The sequence below is a fragment of the Marmota monax genome, unplaced genomic scaffold (assembly GCF_021218885.2).
Source record: "Marmota monax isolate L192 unplaced genomic scaffold, Marmota_monax_Labrador192_F-V1.1 WCK01_AAM20220418_F8-fsc00024, whole genome shotgun sequence".
In the NCBI taxonomy this organism is placed as follows: Eukaryota; Metazoa; Chordata; class Mammalia; order Rodentia; family Sciuridae; genus Marmota; species Marmota monax.
Genome location: NW_026695224.1, coordinates 36,167,667 through 36,187,312, shown reverse-complemented (window position 1 = coordinate 36,187,312; position 19,646 = coordinate 36,167,667). Strand labels below are relative to the sequence as shown.

At 62.6% G+C, this 19,646-nt stretch overlaps 1 protein-coding gene across 4 annotated transcripts; it reads right to left on the bottom strand.

The window, feature by feature from the left end:
• Positions 1–825: 825 nt before the first annotated feature.
• Positions 826–19,260, bottom strand: Dpep1 (dipeptidase 1). Of its 4 annotated transcripts, XM_046435163.2 has the most exons (12): positions 19,244–19,260; positions 17,749–17,841; positions 6,442–6,628; positions 3,112–3,244; positions 2,804–2,936; positions 2,526–2,676; positions 2,295–2,364; positions 1,775–1,951; positions 1,607–1,691; positions 1,448–1,523; positions 1,222–1,357; positions 826–1,136 (listed from the first exon to the last, which is right to left on the bottom strand). In XM_046435163.2, the coding sequence occupies exons 3-12, from the start codon at positions 6,543–6,545 to the stop codon at positions 969–971; spliced, it is 1,233 nt and encodes a 410-aa protein (XP_046291119.1). In that variant the 5' UTR covers positions 6,546–6,628; positions 17,749–17,841; positions 19,244–19,260; the 3' UTR covers positions 826–968. The 4 variants fall into 4 exon arrangements, with proteins under 4 accessions (XP_046291119.1, XP_046291121.1, XP_046291118.1 ...); XM_046435165.2 differs by lacking the exons at positions 17,749–17,841; positions 19,244–19,260 and adding an exon at positions 17,683–17,702; XM_046435162.2 differs by lacking the exons at positions 17,749–17,841; positions 19,244–19,260 and adding an exon at positions 13,505–13,647.
• Positions 19,261–19,646: the final 386 nt, after the last annotated feature.

Sequence of the window (19,646 nt, the reverse complement as noted above, 5' to 3'; positions counted from 1 at the left end):
GCGGCCTGCAGCTCTGGCCAGAAGGTGCAGCGGTGCTATGCCTGGGTCTTGCCCTGTGCTGTTCCTTCCTCCTGAGATTTATCACCTTGGCACACCCCAGTGGCCTCATGGGAAGGCTCTGAGCCTGTCTGCCTGATAAAGAGGTCAGTGCCGGGCAGGTCAGCTGAGACCTCCTCTGTCCTTGCAGGTCTGCTGTTCAAAATGCATGATGACCTTGCAGGGCCCTGGAGCCCCTCTGCTCAGACCTCATGGTCCCACCTAACCAAAGAGGCTGAGCCAAGGGAATTATTTACAAAGGCAAGTTCCTGGGCCTCCTCTCAGCTCTGCAGAACCACAGCTGCTGGCGGTGGGTGGCAGGTATGTCTGTGTACAAGCATATGCGTGTGCATGAGTGTCAGACTAGATGTGTACACAGAGGCCATGTGGGCAGGTAGTCATGGAGCCTCCTGGACCATGATGGTCTTTTGTTTGCTTGTTTGGTACTGGAGGTTGAACTCCGGGTGCTCAATCACTTAGCTACATCCCCAGCCTTTTTCAGTTTTTGTTTTGAGACAGGGTCTTGCTAAGTTGCTGAGGCTGGCCCAGAACTTGTGATCCTCCTGCCTCAGCCTCCCAAGTCGTTGAGATGACAGCGTGTATCACTGTGCCCAGCTGGACTGTATTTTTAAAAGACCATAAACAATGTCTGCATAGCCCTATTTCAGAGGTGCTGGGCTCCCTCTGGCCCGTACCCACCAGGACTCAGGTTCTGTTCTCATAGGTCTGTGCTCCATGTGCTCAGGAGCAGCCCCTCCAGGGCCTAGGGTCTGACAACACACACCTTGGTTCTCAAGGGGCTGTTGCTTTTATTGAGTCTACTGTGGGCTGTCCTGGGCTGTCCCCCTCCCCCCAGCAATCCCAGCTGCTTGCACAGGAGAGGTTGGGCCTTGTGCTCTTAGACCAGCCTGTCTGCCTTGATCCCAGAAGAGTCACAGGGGCTGCAGGCTGAAGAGCAGAGGTACCAGGCATGCCAGCAGGGCCCCTGGCTGCTGGTGGAGGCCGGGGGCTTCTGAGTAGCCATACTGAGTCCTACAGGAGCCGCCCAGCTGGTCCAGTGGGATGGGTGTCTCCTCTGGAGTTTCGCTGTGGTTGCTCACCTGGGGACAGATGGGCTGGGCAGCCTGCCTGGCAGGGGCAGACAGGAGGGGGCGGGAAGGACATAGGTAGCCACCCTGTCCTCACCTTCTCCACTTCCTCGAAGACTCTCAGCAGGTTGTTAGCCAGTGCACCCCTGACCTCTTCCTCTGTCCACTGCCTCCTGAGCAGCTCCGCAATCAGGTCTGGGTACTTAGAAACGTCCTCCAGCCCCACCGGGAGCCTGTGTCCAGGCCAAGAGAACTGGGTTCTGCTGCACCCAGGACATGCTTTCCCTCCTGAGCCCCCGAGGGGACGAGGTCACAGCCCTTACCTGGTAACACCGTCATAGTCCCCGCCGAAGCCCACGGCTCCGGCTCCTGCCACTTTCTTCACGTGGTCCAGGTGGTCTGTTGGTGGGAACGGCAAGTGTTGGGCCCTGAGCCAGGCCCTGCCCTGAGCCTCCCCCAGGGAGGTTCACACCCCCACCTACCAGCCACCTGGGACAGGTTGGCACCCTCAGAGCAGGAGACAAAGTAGTTGTAGAAGTTCACCATCACCAGGCTGCCCGTCTCCTTCTGCCCCGGGGAGAGGGGAGGCTGAGTTGGGGAGGACCCGCTGGGCGACAGGCTGGGACTCCCACCACAGCCCAGCCCCTCACCACCATCTGGAGCACATCGTCTGGCACGTTCCGGGCATGCCTACACAGGCTGTAGGCCGAGGAGTGGCTGAACATGACTGGTGCCTTGGACAGCTTCAGAGCAGCCTTCATGGTGGCCACTGACACATGAGCCAGGTCAATCATGATGCCCAGGCGGTTCATCTCCTTCACGACTTGCTGTGGGAGACAGGGCTGGGCCATTTCCAGCACCCAAGGCCAAGAACAGGGCGGGGCCACTCCCAGCACCCAAAGCCAAGCCCAGGGTGGGGCCATTCCCTGCACCCAAGGCCAAGGCCTGGGAGTTGAGTCTGGTGTCACTTGACCCTCAGCGGCTGGAAGTTGGGGGCCTCAGGATCAGCACTCTGAAGGCCAGGGGGCTCCATGAGCCCAGCCCTGGGTAAGCTAGCTGCATTTTGTGGACAAGGAAACCAAGGTCCTGAGGGTTAGGCACCTGTCCTGCTATTCTCCCTGGACCTCTGCCTTCTCCCAGGGAACTGTGGCACTTCCCCCACCCCCTCACCTGCCCAAAGTCTGACAGCCCTTGGCTCTGAGCCTTGTCAACTCCGTCATCCACCAGCCAGTTGTCAGCCCTGGAGAAAGAGCAGCTGTCTTAGGTAGGGGTCCGGGCCTGCCACACCTGCCTGGCAGACAAGGCCAGGCCTGGGACTCCCAGGAGGTGAAGGAGACCGTTGGTGGTGGAGGGGGGTTGGTCCTACCTCCTGACCCCAGTGGCCACAGTGGGGACCCTTACCAGGGTGTGTTGCAGTTGTGAGTGAGGGTCATGTATCGCATCCCCAGGTGGTAGAGTGCCCGCAGGACACCCAGGCTGCTGTCGATGGAGTGGCCGCCCTCCACACCGATCAGGCTGGCCACCTTCCCCTCCCTGAAGGCCTGCCGGATGCCTGAGGAGAGCCAGGGTGGAGGGGCACTGCGCTTGCACCCGAGGGGCACCACACCTCCTACGCCTACGCCTGCCCCTGCCCCTCCACCACCAAGCCTAGCTGGAGGCTCAGGCCAGCCAGGGCCCACCTTCACTACTGGTGACACACACGAAGTCTTCGGGGTACATCTGGCACATGCGGTTAATGACGTCCATCTGCTCCAGCGTCCTCTTCACCACGTCCTTGTTCTGAGTCTCACAAGGTAGATAGGCAGACCAGAACTGGAGGGACAGGGGGCAGGAGCTGGTGGCACCGGGCCTCGGGCATCTGGTCCCCCATCCCTCCTGGAAGCTGCACGAGCCCGGGGCCCACTGGACCCGGAGGCCACCCCACCACCGGCAAGGCCAGGCCTCAGCCAGGCCCCCAGGGGATGGGGCTGCCAGTGGGGGTGCATACCTGGCCCCCCACAAAGCCAGCCTTCAGCTTGGGGATGTTGGTGTGGGTGTCAGCCAGTGTGGTCAGGTTGGCCCTCTTGTCCAGCAGCTGGTTGTTGAACAGATTCAGCAGCTGCCAGGGCAGGTCATTGTGCCTGGGGAGCCAGGAAGGGGTCCAGTAGTCAGAGTGGCCACTTGAAGGTGGGGCTTCTGATTCCTGGGCCACAGCTGTCCACTCTCTCCTTCCTGCTTCCCAGACTCAGGGCTAGAGCCAGGCCATGGAGGGCTGACACACCTGCACTCAGGTGAGCATCCAGCTGGGCCCACCCCTTGGCCAGGGAGTGGCTGGGCAGTCCCCACCTCCAGGAGGAGAGAACAGGCGACCCTCCGCCTCCCAGTCTCTGGGGGTGGGTGCCTGCGGGGCCACCTGGATAAGGCTGACCATTTTCAGTCTGAAGATTAAACCACCCTTTCAGGAGGAAGTTGGGGTGTGGGGTGCAACTGGCCCCCTTCTTCCAGGGAGCAGAGCATCAGGTGCAGGATTTGGGGGGTACAGGGCCCCTCTGCTGACTATCCCTAGGGAAGAGTCCTGTGCCCATTTCCACAGATCCTCCTGTGCCGCCCCAGGACTGAGGTCCCCCAAGACTCTCCCGGGAGCCGTGGGGCTAGGGCCTTGGGAGAGGGTGTGTCAGGAGGGGCAGCTGAGGGAGCTCTGCCAGGGCCCTCCTCTGGTTGCCCAGCAGCCCCAGGCCTGAGTCCTAGACCCTGGGCCCCAGCAGAGGCTGGGAGTAGCCTGGAATCCCTTGAGCTGGGACTTGCACGTGTCCAGTTTGTGGGCACAAGACAGCTAAGGAGACACTCTGGCACCCCAGACCTTGCTGTTATTGTCTGGGGCCTGCGACTTGTGGCCAGGGCTCCAGGCTCCACTTCCCCTTCCCCAGGACTGGCCCCTGTCAACTTCCAGCTCCCTCCCCTCTGTGCCTCAGCTTGCTGGGCAGCCACATGGGAATGTTTTGGTGTCATCTTCAGAGTGAAGCCTGGGGCAAGTGGGTGACCATTAATGTAGGCATGTGGACACTCTGAGGAGAGCAGTCCGTGTGTGGACACCACGGAGCACAACTACACACACCAAGATGCTTACCGTCTCACAGGCCACATGATCTCGGGGATCACTGTCCCCGCTGTCCTCCTCAAGGCTGTGGTCAGCCACAGCCACACCTCAGGCACGACTGTCACCACAGGGTCTCAGAATGTGGTGCCCCTCCATGCTGCCCACCCAAGTGCACTCCTGGGAATGAGCCGCCCTGGGCACGCATATGAAAGTCCCTCCCCAGGAAAGGTCTGGGCACCCCACTGGGCCCCTAGAGGGCACCTGCCACACGGTGTGATTTTTCAAAATCAAGGACTTCTATGAACGTGGGAGGGACTGGGCAGATGGGACTGTGCCGAGCTCCTCCTGGGGCGACCAGGACACCTTTGTCCGGAGGAGAAGTGGGCGGGTGAGGGCACAGCCCCTGGGCTCTCCCAGCAGGAAAGGGCAGCACAGCCTGCTGAGGAAGTCTGCCCCACCCTGGGCGGGGCGGCCGAGGGCAGCAGAGGCCGCCCGCCCTCACTCCCCCATGGCCTCAGGCTCTGCCCACTCTGCAGGAGGGGACCCCGCAGGGGAGGGCAGGGCCCGGCCCTTCTGCCTATGGCTGCTCAAACTGCACTTCCAGGCAGTTGATATACTCTCCTTATTCAGGGGTCCTGGGTGGGGTCCCAGCAAGGGGAAGAGAGCTTCTGGGAGAGATGCTGGGCCCTTGCCGGCTTCCTGTTTTTCCTGGGAACAATGCCCCACAATGCTGGCAGGCACATGGCCCACTGGAGCAGAGACGCCGGGTGTGGCCATGTGGCTGAGTTCTGTCCTGTGACAGATCCCAGAAACTATCCTTGGCAGACGGCGGTTTGTTGCCCCTGAGGCAGCTGTGGGAATGGCGGCCTCACTGAGTCCTGCACAGGGGTGCCATGGCAGGACCCCCCTGGACTTCTCTGCTGTTGGGACCACTTGTTTGGGTCTCCCAGTGGTCAGTGCAGCTAATGTGGACTGGTCAGGACTAGTGGTCTGATTCTACTTAGACTGGTCCTGGCTCCCTCCCTCTTTGGACCACCCCAGACCCCCAAGCCCAGCTCCCTGGCATTCTGTCCCTCTCTAGGCCACCTTATCCTCATGTGGGCTCTGGACAGCCCCCTCCTGAACTCAGCCCCTCTTTCTGCCCAGCTGCCCTCGCCCCCTAGAAGGGAGAAACGTTCCCTGGCTCCCGTTCCCTACAGTGGAGTCCTCTGCAGCCCTCCCCCGCCTGGCGTGCCCAGGGGGGCCTGGGTCACTTCCTTCCATAACAGAGACCCGGGGCCCTGGTCCTCTGCACTGGCAGGAGACCCAGACAAGCTGGGCCAGGGGGCAGCAGGGAATGTGGGGAAGGGACACCACTGGCCCATGGTAGCCTGCCCTCCTTTCCTGAGTGGCCTCTGCTCCCTGGAGCCGGGTAGGAGGCGTCTGGGCTTCCCTTATCTTCCCTCAGAGGTGCCTCCGGAGCAGAGGCTAGCGCAGCATCCATTAGGCCCCCGTGACCCTGCCGAACCTAGACCCTGGATGCAACTAAGCTGGGATGTGGGGAGAGTCACCTTCACAGATCAGGGAGGGCCCAGCAGCCAGAGCCCAGCTGCAGTTCAGGGACAGTGGGAAGCGTGGCCGCAGCACCCAGGAAGGTGATGACGGCATAGGACCCGGGCACAGGGGCCTCAGGGCCCCGGGGTCGGGAGGGCATGTTCATTAGAGGTGTACCTGGTGACCCAGCGTGGGGGTAAAGGGACAGCCAGAGGGCGCCTCATCCTTGGAGGCAGGAGAGAGGCTCTAAGCAGCCTGCTGAGGCTGGAGGGCAGCAGGGAGGTCAGAGGGACACACAGCAGCAGAGGGGCACCCTGTGTTCCATGAGGCTGTGAGGGAGGCATCGGGGTCTGGCGGTGTTTGGGGGAAGAGCCAGACAAATGTCCATGGAGTGGCTGGACTCCACCCTTACCTGCAGCTTTCAGGGAATCTGAGGCCCAGGCAGGGGACCCTGCCTCGTTACCTGGACACACAGAGATGGAGTCAGGCTGCAGGGCTCTGTATCACCAGCTCTGAGCCCCAGGAGCCCCAGGAGCTGGGCGTCTGGCCACTGCCTCCACCTGCCCAGCCTATAGGCTCCTCTGCTGAGGCCCTTGGGGGCCCTGGGAGACTCCACCAAGTTCAGCCCAGTGAAGGGCAAAGGCCACGCTTCGGAGAAACCGAGGCTCCCACTGCGTGTGAGCCTTGCCGAGGCAGGCGGTCACTCACCCATCGACAAGAGGCAGGTCCCGCATGATCCTCTCCGCCTCGTTCCGGAATGAGTCTGCAGCACAGACGGCCACCAGGGGCCAGAGCCACCAGCTGGTCCACATCGCAAGGCCCCGGGGGTCTGCTTCAGGTTGCCTTGGTGTCTGTCCCTGCTGACCTGTGCCAACTGAGGACAGCCGCCCTCCACCTGCCAGGAGGAGCACAGAGGCCTTTGCTCCGGGTGGTTACGGCCCCGGGTTCACCTTTACAGCTCGTGTGTTCAATGAGTAACCAGCGCCTACCCTTTGAGGGGGTAGAATGGATGCTTGGAGACCCGAGGGCTGGCACTGCCGTCCAGGCTGAGGAGTGGTGAGCCTAGAGCAGAACTCGGACAAGCACACCGAGGCTGCAGCCAGCCCTGTTTAAGGGACGCTAGCCCACCTGGTGGCCTGCTGGCTCCTCTGCCCCGGGTGGCCTCAGACCTGCCCGAGCCACAGATGTCAAGGCTCTGACAGATCAGGGCCAGGTCCTCTGGTTGCCTGTCCCCCCCCCCCCCCAGGGCAGGCCAGCTCCTCCCCTTCCTCCTGCCTCTGAAAGGGGAGGCCACACTCAGCCCTGGCTCTGCCCGAGTCGCTCTGTCACCGGGTAGGTGCCTTGGTCTCTGAGCTTGTTTCCCTCCTGTTCACTTACTTCAAACAGCTGCTCAGGGCGCTGGGCCGGGGGCAGCTGTCAGCCCTCTCCTGTGGCCCTCTCGTCCCTCCATCTGCCCCCATACTCCTGGGGACTCCAGGGGTTTTCAGTGCTTATGCCCCCCAGCCCCTCTGTTCCTTGGCAGGACATCCTGGGTGCTTACCAGGACCCTGGACAGAAAAGACCCCCATCCTGCTGGACATGGTGGCACACCTCTGTGATCTCAGCTCCTTGGGAGGCTAAGGCAGGAGGATTACAAGTTGGAGGCCAACCTGGGCAACTTAATAAGATCCTGCCTCACAATAAAAAATAAGAAGGGGAGGGGCTGGCGCTGTGGCTCAGTGGTAGCGCGCTCGCCTGGCAAGCGTGGGGCCCTGGGTTGGATCCTCAGCCCCACATACAATCACATAAAGGTGTTGTGTCCAACCACAACTAAAAAAAATAAATATTTAAAAAAAAATAAGAAGGGTTGAGGTGCAGCTCAGTGGTAGGGTGCCCAGTATCAAACCAAAAAGAAAAAAGTGGAAAAAACCGAGTCCCGCCGCAAGACCAGGCACCTAGGTGCACTCAGGTGGAAACTGGATTCCACGTGGCTAGAGGATGATGAGCCTGGCGCTCATGGGCACCAGCACCCAACAGCGCACCCCTCATTCCAGAGCCTAATGTCCACTTGGCTTGGCCTCCCTGCCCTCTCTTGGACAGGCAGGGCATCCTCCCCACAACAGCCTGTGAAAGTGTCCTGTGGCGGGTGACGAGGTTGGTTCAATGTTTCGAGGCAGCTTCGAGTGCGGGGCTTGAGCCCTAGCCACCTCAGGTCCAACTTGGCCACAGGCGCCTCTCTCTCAAGATCGTCTTGTCTGATACCTTTTGCAGTTTCCAACCTGTGCTCCTGTCCTTGTGTTTCAGAGCTTTGTGGCACAGGGTGCGCTAGGAGAGGGCTCCACCACTGAGCCAGGCCTGGGCACTCTGATCTGTATCTGGACACATTCCTGCTGAGCTGCCCAGGCCAGCCTGGAACTTGTGAGCCTCCGGCCTTGGCCTCCCAGGTGGCTGGGATGACAGGCGTGGCCACTGCCCGACCGGTTGGCTTTGCTTTAAGAGCCTGTGGTGGCGTCTTGTTTCAGGGAGGGTGGTTCAGCCTTGTGTGTAGGGACCCCTCACTCACGTCCCTGTGTGCACGGCTCCTGCTCCTGAGGCTGCCCTGCTAGCCTCCCCCTGGGCCAGTGCTCCTTCCCACAAGCCAGGGTCCCTCGTGGCTGCAGAGTTGCCTTCAGCCCCGCATCCTTCCCACACGGCACCCCACACCTCATCCTCTGCTCCCTTCCTTTAGTGTCACTGTGTCCCTGGGTGGAGGCTGCTTGCCTGCCTTATTTTCTCTTGAGGGTCTTGTTCTGATTTCTGTCTCCCTCTTCTTTCTGGGGCCATGTCCCCAGCGACGCTGCGCCTCCTCTGGCTCTCGTGGCTGAGCCTCCGCCCGGCAGCAGGGCTTCCTGCCCAGGTCTTCACCGGGGCTTTCTCTCTGTTCCTGAAGCCCCCAGGGCCCTTTTAGACCTGCCCACACTCTGGAATTTCCTTCTGAAGGACATGGACAGTGGGCCCCAGGGAACTTCCCTTATCCACAACGGTGCCCACCCGTGGAGATGACCGCAGTGGTACCCACACTGTCCCCACTGCCCCCTGCCACGCGTGGAGACGTCTGCGTCTGCGGTGGTACCTGCAATGTCCCCACTGCTTCTGACAAGACCCCCTGCAGTCCCTCGGTGGGACGTGCCCTGGGCTGCTGTTCCCTGGTCAATGTCCCCACCCCCCGCCACAGGTGGACTTTTGTCATTGCAGCCCAGGCCTCACCAGAGGGAAGGCAGGGGATAGCACAGAAGGGACTAGCCCGGCCCCACCCACAGCTGAGCGCCGTCCCCACCCTCTGAAGGACATGGAAAGTAACAACGCCCAGGGAGACAGGGAGAGTGACGGCTCTGACCTGGTGGCGGTTTCTATCTACAGCTGTCCCCTGACTCCTTTCCCGCCAGGACGCGGCCCCTCTGGACTCTAGAAACTCAGACCCGCGGAGATCTCCCCTTGCTGCTGAAAAGCACTTCCGGGCGAAGAGGCCGCGCCGAGTGTCCTCCGCTCTCTGTCCTCGGTGTCCCTTCCTGGGCTCCCCTGTCCATGTTCACGCTCAGTTGTGCTTGAGTTGAGACCTTTCTACCTCATGGCCCTTCCTCTGTGATCCTTTATCAACCTCTGACAAGACCCCTGCGGTCCCTCGGTGGGACGTGCCCTGCGGTCCCTCGGTGGGACGTGCCCTGGGCTGCTGTTCCCTGGTCACCTCAGCAGCTCTGGACAGTGGCCTCACCGGGCACTTTCCTCGCCACCAGCTCTGCACGTTGCCACTGGCCACAGAACCAATGGCCTCACCTTCTTGCCCAGCCTGACCAGATCTGGCCTCAGCCTCCCTCCTGCAGCTCTGGACTGGGGCCGTCACTTCTGAGTGGGAGTCAGGAGCAACGCCTCCTCCAGGTGGTGGTCCCTCCTGGAGTCTGACTGTGCCCCTTGCACCCCTGCCGTTTGTCGTCCGCCCTCACAGTGCTGGACTTGGTCCCGCAGCCTGCCCTCCTGGCCGTGCCCAGCCCTGCCCGGGTGCTGCCTCCCGGCCTGGACTCTGCAGATTCCCCTGAACTTCTGCTCGCACCTTCCTTGGCCCGAGAGGCCTCACGGCTGAGCAGACCCTGAGCACCTGCCTGTCCACTGGGCCTCGGCCCCACCAGGGGTCTGGCCGGATGTGTAGTTCAGGGTTGTAAACCACTTTCACCCTCAGAGGTTCCAAAGTCTGTCTCACTGGAGCGGTTGGTGGCCCAGCCAGCCGCGGCCAGCTGCCCTCTCCCGCAGCCTGGAGCTGCCTCGTCCCCACATCCTGCAAGGCCTCGGTGACGCCGCTGAGTTGACTTTGCTTTTCACCTGTCGGCCTGCACGCAGCTTCCTTGCAGTCAGGGGCGCGGTCGGGGATTCTCCTGGCCCTCTGCTGCGTGGGGCTGGCACCACCCTGGCCCTGGTCCCCACGTGCTGGCCTGGCCCTCGGCTCTCCTGTTCTGTCCCTGCGCTGTCTTGCCATGCCCTGGGGCTCCCTCCACTTCCCTCCCAGCTCCTCTCAGGAGCTGCGCGGGGAGCCCGGGGCAGTCTCTTGGCCACACCGGCCCAGGACTGGGCGGCGCTCTGCCTTCCCTGGCCTGCTCCTGTCTGCCTGGACCCTCCTGAGTTCGCAGTGCTCCTCTGCAGGTGTCCAGGGTGGAGCAGCAGCGTATCAGGTGGTGCTGTCCCCGTATGGGCAGTGCTCAGCTCAGGCTTAGAAGTGCACACGGGGAGCTGACCACAGCGATGGCCACTCGGGCCAGAAGGCAGGGCCAGCGCTGAAGCAGCAGCACCCTGGTTCTCCCAACATGGGATCACGTGTCTGTGATGGGGTCCTGTGTCCCCCCTGACCTCGGTCCCTGGACCCCCACTTTGGCCACCTGTGTCACGTTCTACCCCTGACCTGACATGTCTGAGTGGAGCTGCTCCGTGTCTGTGGGTGGCCAGCCCCACCCAGCCCTCTGCAGACGTCCCCACGCGCTCGTTCCCAGAGGAGTGTGAGACCCCCGCCCCTCACAAGCGCTCCGGTCCCTGAGGCTGCGTCTGCTTCCTGCTCTCCTGGGCCTCTCTCTCCTTGGCTGGTGCTGGGCTGAGCGCAGGGCACACTGGCAGCCAGCCCCTGTGCCCCACGTCCAAACAGGCTCTGGCTAGGCTGCCAGGCCCCTCCTGCCACAGCCCCTGCGTCCCTGGCCTGCGGGGCAGCCTCCTGGCTTCTGTGCCATCCTGTCCCTTCCATCGGTCTCAGTGTCATGCTGGCGTAGTCTTGTTGGTCACCAGGTCCTCTGTTCACTTGGGTGAGGCCTGGGAGCGAGTCCTTGGGCGTGGCCAGCCTGGTCCCTTTGCAGAGATCCCTTAGGAGAGCAGCGGGGGAGCCATGTGCACTCAAAGGCAGGCTTCAGGGCCTGGCGCCCCTGGGTTCGAATCCCAGGCTGCAGTCGGTCACGTTTTCTGTCGACGCCGCGGGCAGCAGGCCTTGGCCCTGCCTAGTGGCCAGTGCAGCCTGGGGGGCTCCTTGGAGAGGAGGGATGGCAGCCTGGACCCCCTGGAGGCACAGGCAGGACGACTTCTGCCCTGGCCTGGCTGTCTACAGAGTGCCCCTGGAAGGCACCCCGTGTGGCACGGAGGCCCTGGTTCAGAGAGTCCAACTGGGACGACCAGACTGGAGGCCCACTGGAGGCCCGGACACGGCTGGGCACTGTGATGAGACAGGGCTGCCCGAGCCAGGCCACCCGCCTGGTGATGCGTTACTCTGGGACAGAGAACGACATCCTGGCTACTTCCCCAGACCAGTGACCTCACAGGGTTGGTGTGAGGCAGGGGCCACACTCTGCCTCGAGGACGCTCCTCCCTGGCTGCCTCTCACTGTGCCCCATGGCCTTTCCTTGCCTGAAACAGACGCCTTTGCCTGCGTGGCCTCCCTGGACCCTCCCTCTCCTCTGGTCCTTGGCCAGCGTGAAGGAGGCCATCATAAATGCTCAGCCTTGACGTGTCCCTGGGAGGATGAGCCCATTTGCACAGTGGGGACTGCCCCGGAAACCCCGGCCTTCTGCCCTGCCTTGGGTCTGGGCCGCCGTTGCCTCAGGCTCTGCCTCCAGCCACATCCAAGCTGAACGCAGAGCACAGGACTAACTGAAGGGTTGGGGAGCCCAGCAGGCCACAGAGAGGCCCCGGAGCAGACCTGCAGCAGACCCCTGGGACCTGGGCCACGGACGTACTCCCAAAGCTTGACCTGCCAGTCAAGCTCCAAGTGGCCAAGCTGAGAGGGACCAGGCCTGGTCACCAGCCAACCACGGGGCCCTGGTGACACTGCCCAGAAGCACAGAGGCCCAAGGGTCCTTCACAGACACACCACGGAGCATGTACTTGCACAGAGGTGTACGCACACTCTTTGCCCCACCACTGCACCTGCACACAGACCAGCAGACAAGGACTGTGCCCGGAGGAGCACCCACGAGTGCCCTCCCAACGCAGGCCATGAGCACACGGGCTTGGCACAGTGTTCACATGTGGCACAGGGGTGTGAACCGCCCCCTGCCAGCTGACCACTGTGAACACTAGCACCTCGGAGCCCCCAAAGGAGCACCCAGGAAGGAGGGGGAGTGGTGGCCCCTCCCTCCATCCCTCCCCCGGGAGCACCCTGTGGCTCCAGCTAGCTGCTGGGCCTTCCTCCTGCTACAACCCAGGCTGACATCTGCACTGGGGACCCTGGGCCCCTTGACTCTCCATCACAGCAGCATGGCCCACACCCACCCCTGCCCCCAAAGCCTGGCTCCCAGCATCTAGGTGGACAGTGCCTCTGGCCTCCGTGTCCTAGGAGCTGCCCTCCCCATCTTGCATCCAGCCCTCTCCTTGGTAGGTGGCTCCTCTGTGTCCCACGTCATCCCACACAGCCCCTACTGGATGCCCGGGAGGGTCATCTTCCTCACACAGCCCCACACCCCTCGGAATCTCCCCTGGCCCTCTCTGATGAGGTCCTGGCCCTCAGCCTGGCCTCCCGGCCCACCCCACCCCCCGTACTCTAGACCAGACACCTCAGACACTCCCCACCTGCCGGGGGCTGCTGCCCTTCCCTGCGTCCCCTGAGGACCCCCAGCCTCTGAGACGCGCCCCTCGTGGGTGGCACTCTCTAGCGGTGTGGTTCCTGCTCGGCAGAAGCTTCCTAGCCAGGCCCGAGGAGTGGAGGGCCTCTGTCTTTCATTACAGCTGGCCCACACTCAGCGCCCCCCACTCACCACGCGAGAGGGGCTGCCGAGACAGCTTCAGTCCCTGTGGCCGGAGCTACCTGGCCCAGGCCCGGGAGACCAGCTCTCCTGCTCCGGAGCTCTGCAGCAACGAGGACCACCTCCTGAGAAGAGAAACTCTGGCACCTTCCCAGTGCAGAGGGCTGACACCTCGCCCATGTCAGCTGTGCTCCTCTGGGAGACACGCGAGCCACAGGAAGGCTGGGTCCCGCCAGCCCAGAGTTTCTGGGGCCTGCTCTGTCCTGGGGCAGGAGAAGACCGTCAGGTGATGCTCCTCCAGGTCCCAGGCCAGACTCTGGGGCCTCTGTCTTAGGGAGGCCCGTGGCATGGGGGGCACTGAGTTGGGAGGTGGAAAGAGGTCAGGCCTGGGGCCCTCCTGTGTCCTGCTGCTGAGCCCAGAGTCCTCTCAGGTGGCCCGGGGATTCTGACCCACAATTTTTCACCCTCTGCGGATCCCTGCCTGCCTCCTCATTCCCTGGGGCCCCAGTGGCCTGCGCAGCGGAGTTGGGACACACCCTCTTACCTACCTGGGAACAGGCCAGCTCTGACCTGGCCCAAGGGTGGGAGCCCGGTCCCTTTATCAGAAGCAGGGGAGGGTTGGTCTCCCCCCATTCCCAGAGACAGGAGGTTCAACAGCAGTCTTGGATTGGAATGTCCTCTGGCAGAACCACAGGACTTTCGAAATCGAGGGAGGGTCTGCGGCTCAGGCTGAGCTGGAGGCTGCGCTTCTCTCCAGTGGCTCCGACATTCTGAGGTTGGGGGGGCGGGGGGGATTGTGGTGGGCTCCAGTGGGTGAGAGGCCAGGCCAGGCCCAAAGCTCCTGCTGGGTCCGTCCCCAAGCAGCCTGGGGTGGGGCACCCTGAGAACCCACAGGCCCACCCCTGGCCAGGCTGCGTGACTCCTGTGGGTGGAGCTGCCGGCTCCCTGGATAGGGTGCCATGAAGACTTCAGACCCAGGTCTCCCAAGGGGCCAGGCAGGACCCTCCTCGCCCCAGAGTTCCAGGGACCTGGAGGGCGAAGGGCACAGATGGGACGGCACACACCCTGCTCTTGCCTGAGAGGGCACTAGCTCACTCCAGCCACCCTGTGCACTGGCCCTGAGGGTAAGAACCCTGACTCAGAGCCTGCTCCTGTGGGGTGGGGCCAGCCCAGAGCCACCTGGCCCCATGCTTGGTGGTGACTCTAGGGTTCCCAAATCCATCCTGGAAACCTGTTCATGGTAGGATTTTCAGGTAAAATCCCCCCGGAACCCCCCAGCCCCTACTTGGGGATGGCCTCCCAGCAGGATCAGAGGGAGGAAAGAGGTGTAGGGCAAGGCCTCACCCCTGCTACACCCCGCAGAGCAAACCCAGAGAGCCTCGGGAGCCTCTGCCAACAGACAGCACCAGGTCTCCTGCACATGCTTAGGGACCCCAGTCCCTCCTGGTGTGTGGAGAGCCTTGTCTGCCCGCAGGGCCGCACACCCAGAAAGCAGAGCTCAGCCAAGCGCTTGCTCCGCCACCTTGAGACCTGGCTTGTCTTTGACGTGTTTTGTAAGTGAAGTCTGATGGGACAAAGGAACATGCCGGACAGGGCAAGACCCACGCAAGTGTCCACAGAGCTAGTGGAGGGCACCTCCTGCTGAGGAGTGCAGACAGGTGACTCCCCAGGTGCACAGCTGCCTCTCTGACTCAGACGTGCCACGTGGCTCACTTACCTGGGCACGCTGTGCTGAGGCAGCCTGTGAGGTGGGGCGACTTCTTCACCAGAACATGCAGGGAGCATGGGCCGGAAGAGGGCTGGGTGAGCCCCCACCTAGCACCCCATCTTCCCCGTGGGCTCCCTGTGCCCCAGCACTGTGCCTCATGACTGGACCTTAGCAGCAGAGAACGTCCACGATGCTGAGCACTCCTGGACCTTTTGTGATGAGTCACCCACCCTGGAGGGTTCCTCTGGGCCTTGGACTTCTAGGCCTTGAGCAGCTCCAGCCATTTCCTGTGGTCCTTGCCCTCAGCCCCTCCACCCTCCTGGCTCTGGCCTGCCCGGGCCTTCTCGCAGTCTGATGGGCAGGACTTTGAGTCTTGATGAGCACCACATCGGGTTTCCACAGCCTGGGTGCCCGTGGGCCTGGAGTGTGAGGACTGTCTGCCACTTGAGAGATGCCCCTGCCCCACACTGCGCACATCAGCACCGGGCCTGCAGCAAGCCTCCCCAGCCTCCTTGCAGCACAGCACAGCATTACGCTGGCTGTCTCTGATCCTTTCCCCTTAAGCTCTGCCCTGCCTCTCCCCCAGAACTCTCCGTGGCCCAAGCCATGTTCAGGCCCCAGCCCCACAGACGGTCCCAGAACTCTGCAGCCGGGGTTCAGCCTTCTCCCGTCTCATCCACACTGCCTGCCTGGGGGCTCTGAGCCCAACCTCTTCTTTAGCGACTCCCCTCTTCCCCTGAGTCCCCCCAGACCTCCCCCGAAGTCCCTCCTAGATCCGGCTGCCTGCTGAGCACCTGCAGGTGAAGGCTGCCAGCATTTCACACTCGGCCTGTGGAGACCGAGGACCTCGCTCACCAAAGCCTGCTCAACACTGTGGCCCCCACTCCTTCCAGAGCTCCAGCCCAGGTCCAGAGACCCCAGCGCATCCCTGTCTCTCCTGTGACGGGTAATCTTATGGGCCAGTGTTACCGGGCCCCAGTGTGTCAGGTGGCTGGCCACGTGGGCTCTGGGCAAGCCTGAGGTCAAACCTCCCGAGTGAAGCAGATGTGGCCAACCTGGGTGGCTCATGTGGGTCACAAAGGTGTCAGGAGAGGCTGGTTCCCTCTGCCCTCCAGCCCCCTGGCCTCCAGCCCCCTCGGTCTCCAGCCCCCTGGCCTCCAGCCCCCTGGCCTCCAGCCCCCTCGGCCTCCAGCCCCCTGGCCTCCAGCTCTTCCCTGCAGCCCCCCTGGGGCCTGGTCTCCTGCCTGGGCTCAGCCAGCAGGCCTCCCGGCCTCCAGTTTGCTACCAGGTCTCTGTGAGCACGTGGCGAGTTCCTTGGGATGGCTGTGTCTGCGTGCCAGGGAGTGGTTTCCCTGGAGAGCCCGGCCCACATGTGTCCCCCGGCTGTCTGCTCTCGGCTCCTGGCAGCCCGCCCTGCACTCTGGCACACTCCCCCTGCTCCCGGGGCAGACAGCTCACCCTTGGCTTGGGTGTGGCCCAACAAGCAGGGACAAGTCCATGACTTCTGGGTCTGACTGCATCCCAGTGGTCCCCAGCACCACCCATCCTGGGACACAAGGGAGTCGTGTGGGACATCCTAAGAGTCCCGCCCTGGTGCGTGGGCGAGCCCACAGCTGTCCTGCGTGGGTGCTTCTGGCTTTAAGGGCAGGGGGCTGGTGGGAGGGAGTGGGCACTTGTCCCCAGGGCAGGTCTGTCTCTTGGCTCTGGTGGTCCCACCCCCAGTTACGGGACCAAGTTGCTGAGGGGGTTCCCAGCGTGTGGACTTTGCTTATCCAACCCATCCCAACTCAGCACCAAGACATCTGTAAGGGACATGGCGGGCACGGCCAGGCCGGGGTGGGCCCAGGTGATACCAAGGCCAACTGGGTCAAGGGTCATCACGGAGGCGGCTGACCAGCACAGCTCCCCCCAGCAGGGTCATTATCCTGGATCACCTGCTGCCCCGTCAGCAGATTCTTCTCCAGATACAGAGCCCTGGTCACAGGCTTCGAGGCCCGATGAGGCCCCATGAGGCCTGCCCTTCCCCCTGCATGCCCAGAGCAGTGGAGGGCCTCTTGCCGTGGGAGCAGTGAGTCCTGGGTACTCTAGTTTGGGGGGATTTTTTGGTTCCAGGGATTGAACTCAGGGGTACTTAACCACTGAGCCACACTTCATCACTTTTTATTGTTTACTTTGAGATAGGGCCTCGCTGAGTTGCTGAGGGCCTCGCTGAGTTGCTGAGGCTGGCCTGGAACCTGCCATCCTCCTGCCTCAGCCTCCTGAGTTGCTAGGTTACAGGTGTGGGCCACAAGCCCTGCTGGGCACTCTACTTTGAAGAAGTCACCCTTGTGAAGGCCTCAGCCTCCAATCTGTGAAAGGGCAGAGAGCCCAGAGCTCAGGAGCCAGGTCAGGGTCCTGCCAGGGGCGGGTCTCTCTCAGGAGGCAGGAGCCCGCAGGCCTGGGACAGACCAGCCCTGAACTGGCATCCTGCGTCTCCCGCCCCACTCTTGTCCTGGCTGCTGCGGCTGCTGCCCTCTGGTGGACAGTTCGGACGAGACACCAGAGCGGGCTGGTCAGGGCCTGAGAAGCTGCCCCTCCTTCCTCGTGATGGGCTGCCCACCACTTGCCCTCTAGCCACACCTGCTCCCCAGGAGCCAGGCCTGTTGTTCCTGGCCTTGTCAACAGGGCCACGGGTACCCTGTGCTGATCGCAGGACAGGCCAGGGGCAGGTCCTGCGGGTTCCAGAGTGTGCTTTGGCCTCTGTCTTTGCTCTCTTGTCTGAAAATCCCAGGAACATGAGAGGAAGGGGGACCCAGCATGGATCCCTCAGCCCACCCTTGGAGTCCTCCCTCCAAGCCCCTCAACAGGTGGGGTGGCACTGGTGATCCCAGTGCCCAGGAGGCTGAGGCAGGAGGATTCAAGGTCATGGCCAGGCTGGACCACACAGTGAGACCCTGTCTCAAAAATTAAAAACAAAACAGAAGGGCTCCTGCTGCCACTGCCCACCACGGCCAGCTGTCCACTCGGCCCCAGGCTCACCTGCCCCAAGACGCTCCTGCTGCCACTGCCCGCCACGGCCAGCTGTCCACTCGGCCCCAGGCTCACCTGCACCAAGGGGCGCCCCTGCCCCTCAGTCCTCTGTCCTCAGCCGCTGCAGCTGACACTGGCCTGGACCATCAGGATTCATCAGTAGAAGCCCTTGTGCAGCAGGAGACAGGCTCAGAGACCACTCTGGGGACACTGCCCATCAGGGGGCTGCCCAGGACACAGACCTCACCTCCCTGGTCGAATGCCACCCAGCCACCACCCACCAGGTCCCCAGGAGAAGCTGCAGGCCACCCCACACCCCTGTGCACAGCTGTGCTGCTCTGGGGACAGTCGTCGCCCCATCTGACTCCGACACCCACTGGGCCCAGGCTTTCTCTCTGGAACATTCTGTGAATGTTCCTGAAGCCCCCGCCTGACCTTCCTCTTAGCTCATGGGCCTGGGGCTGATAAGCCAGTGTCCCTGAAAGTGGCAGCACGTGGCAGTTATGTACGCACAAAGGGGAGGTCAAACGAGCAAGTAGCAAAGAAACTTGGCCACCTGGCCCAACAGAGAAGTTGGAAACACTGTTTAGCCCAAGATAGAACCGGACACTGATCACCAGGGCAACAGAGAGAGCGAAGCCTGCTTCCATTCTGGGTAATTTTCAACTGTGTCAAAGTGAAGTCCTGACCAAATGTGGGAGGCAGAGGCCCAGGACTGGACAGAGGCTCTGAGAGGCCCGGCACTGAGTTTGCACAGTGTCCAGCCCCTCGGCCGGACCCGAGGCTCTGAAGGCCGTGCCCCCGTGGGGAGGGAGCAAGACGCACCTTGCCAGCACAGCGCTCCTGTGGGCACCGGACTGTGCTGTGGTGGTTGCGGGGGGCGGGGGCTCTGGACAGCCCTGGCCTCCCACAGCACCTGGCTGGACTGCACTGCCCTGCCCCCTCACAGGGGTTCCTGCTTTTACTGGGAAGGGAGGCGGACACGGCACAGAAGATTCTAGAACAGCTGGGTGAATGTGGAGCCTGGGCCCTTCCCAGCTCCAGGAAGACTGAGGGCCTGGAATGACTCCGTGAGAGCAGGGGCACAGTGGCGCACACCTGTGATCCCAGAGGCTTGGGAGGCTGAGGCAGGAGGACGGCAAGTTCAAAGCCAGCCTCAGCGACTTAGTGAGACCCTCTCTCTAAATAAAATATTTAAAAAAGGGCTTCAGTGGTTGAGAGCCCCTGGATTCAATCCCCAGTACCAAAAGAAACAAACAACAAAAAAGGAGACTGTGAAAAGTGAGGAAAGAACATTCTAGAACATTACAAATAAGACATCAGAGAGGTGAGAGAGAGGCTGGAAGCTGCAGGTCTGCACAAGTCTAAGGACAAGGTGTCAAAGACAGCCTCAGGAGTGGACCGCACAGCTCCTGGGGTCCAGGGTGGCCCCCTCCTGCTTCCCACACCCAGTGCCGGCTGGGCTCTGCTGGGCCTGGGCCCCCAGGGACAGCGGCCTCCTTCACACAGCACCGCCCTGGGCAGCAGTAGCCTCAGACCCCCACCCAGGCCTGGACACCCGTCCACTCACCCTGCCTCCCGGTGCAGCTGTCCTGGCCTGGCCGGCTCCCCTCCCCAGACCTCAAGCGGCCTGGCCCTGCCCCACCACCTGCCTCTCCTCCCAGGCAGGGGAGTGCAGGGAGGGTGAAGGCCAGCAGGCAGCCAGCAGGGTGGGAGCGAGAGGTGGAGCCCGTCCTGGGGGCCTTCCTCTCAACAGCCTGCCCTCCGGTCCTGACCGCAGGACCCCATGCCGAGGGGAAGCCACTTCACGAGTTTCCCAGAGCTGCGCGGGCCACATGCCACCCGGGCCACATGCCACCCGGGTGCAGGGCCTGGGGACGCCAGGCTATACAACCGCCACATCCAGTCCTGGAGGAAGGCACGTCAGGGCCTCGAGGGTCCCTCATTCCTTTTGTTACGTATTTTAATTATGA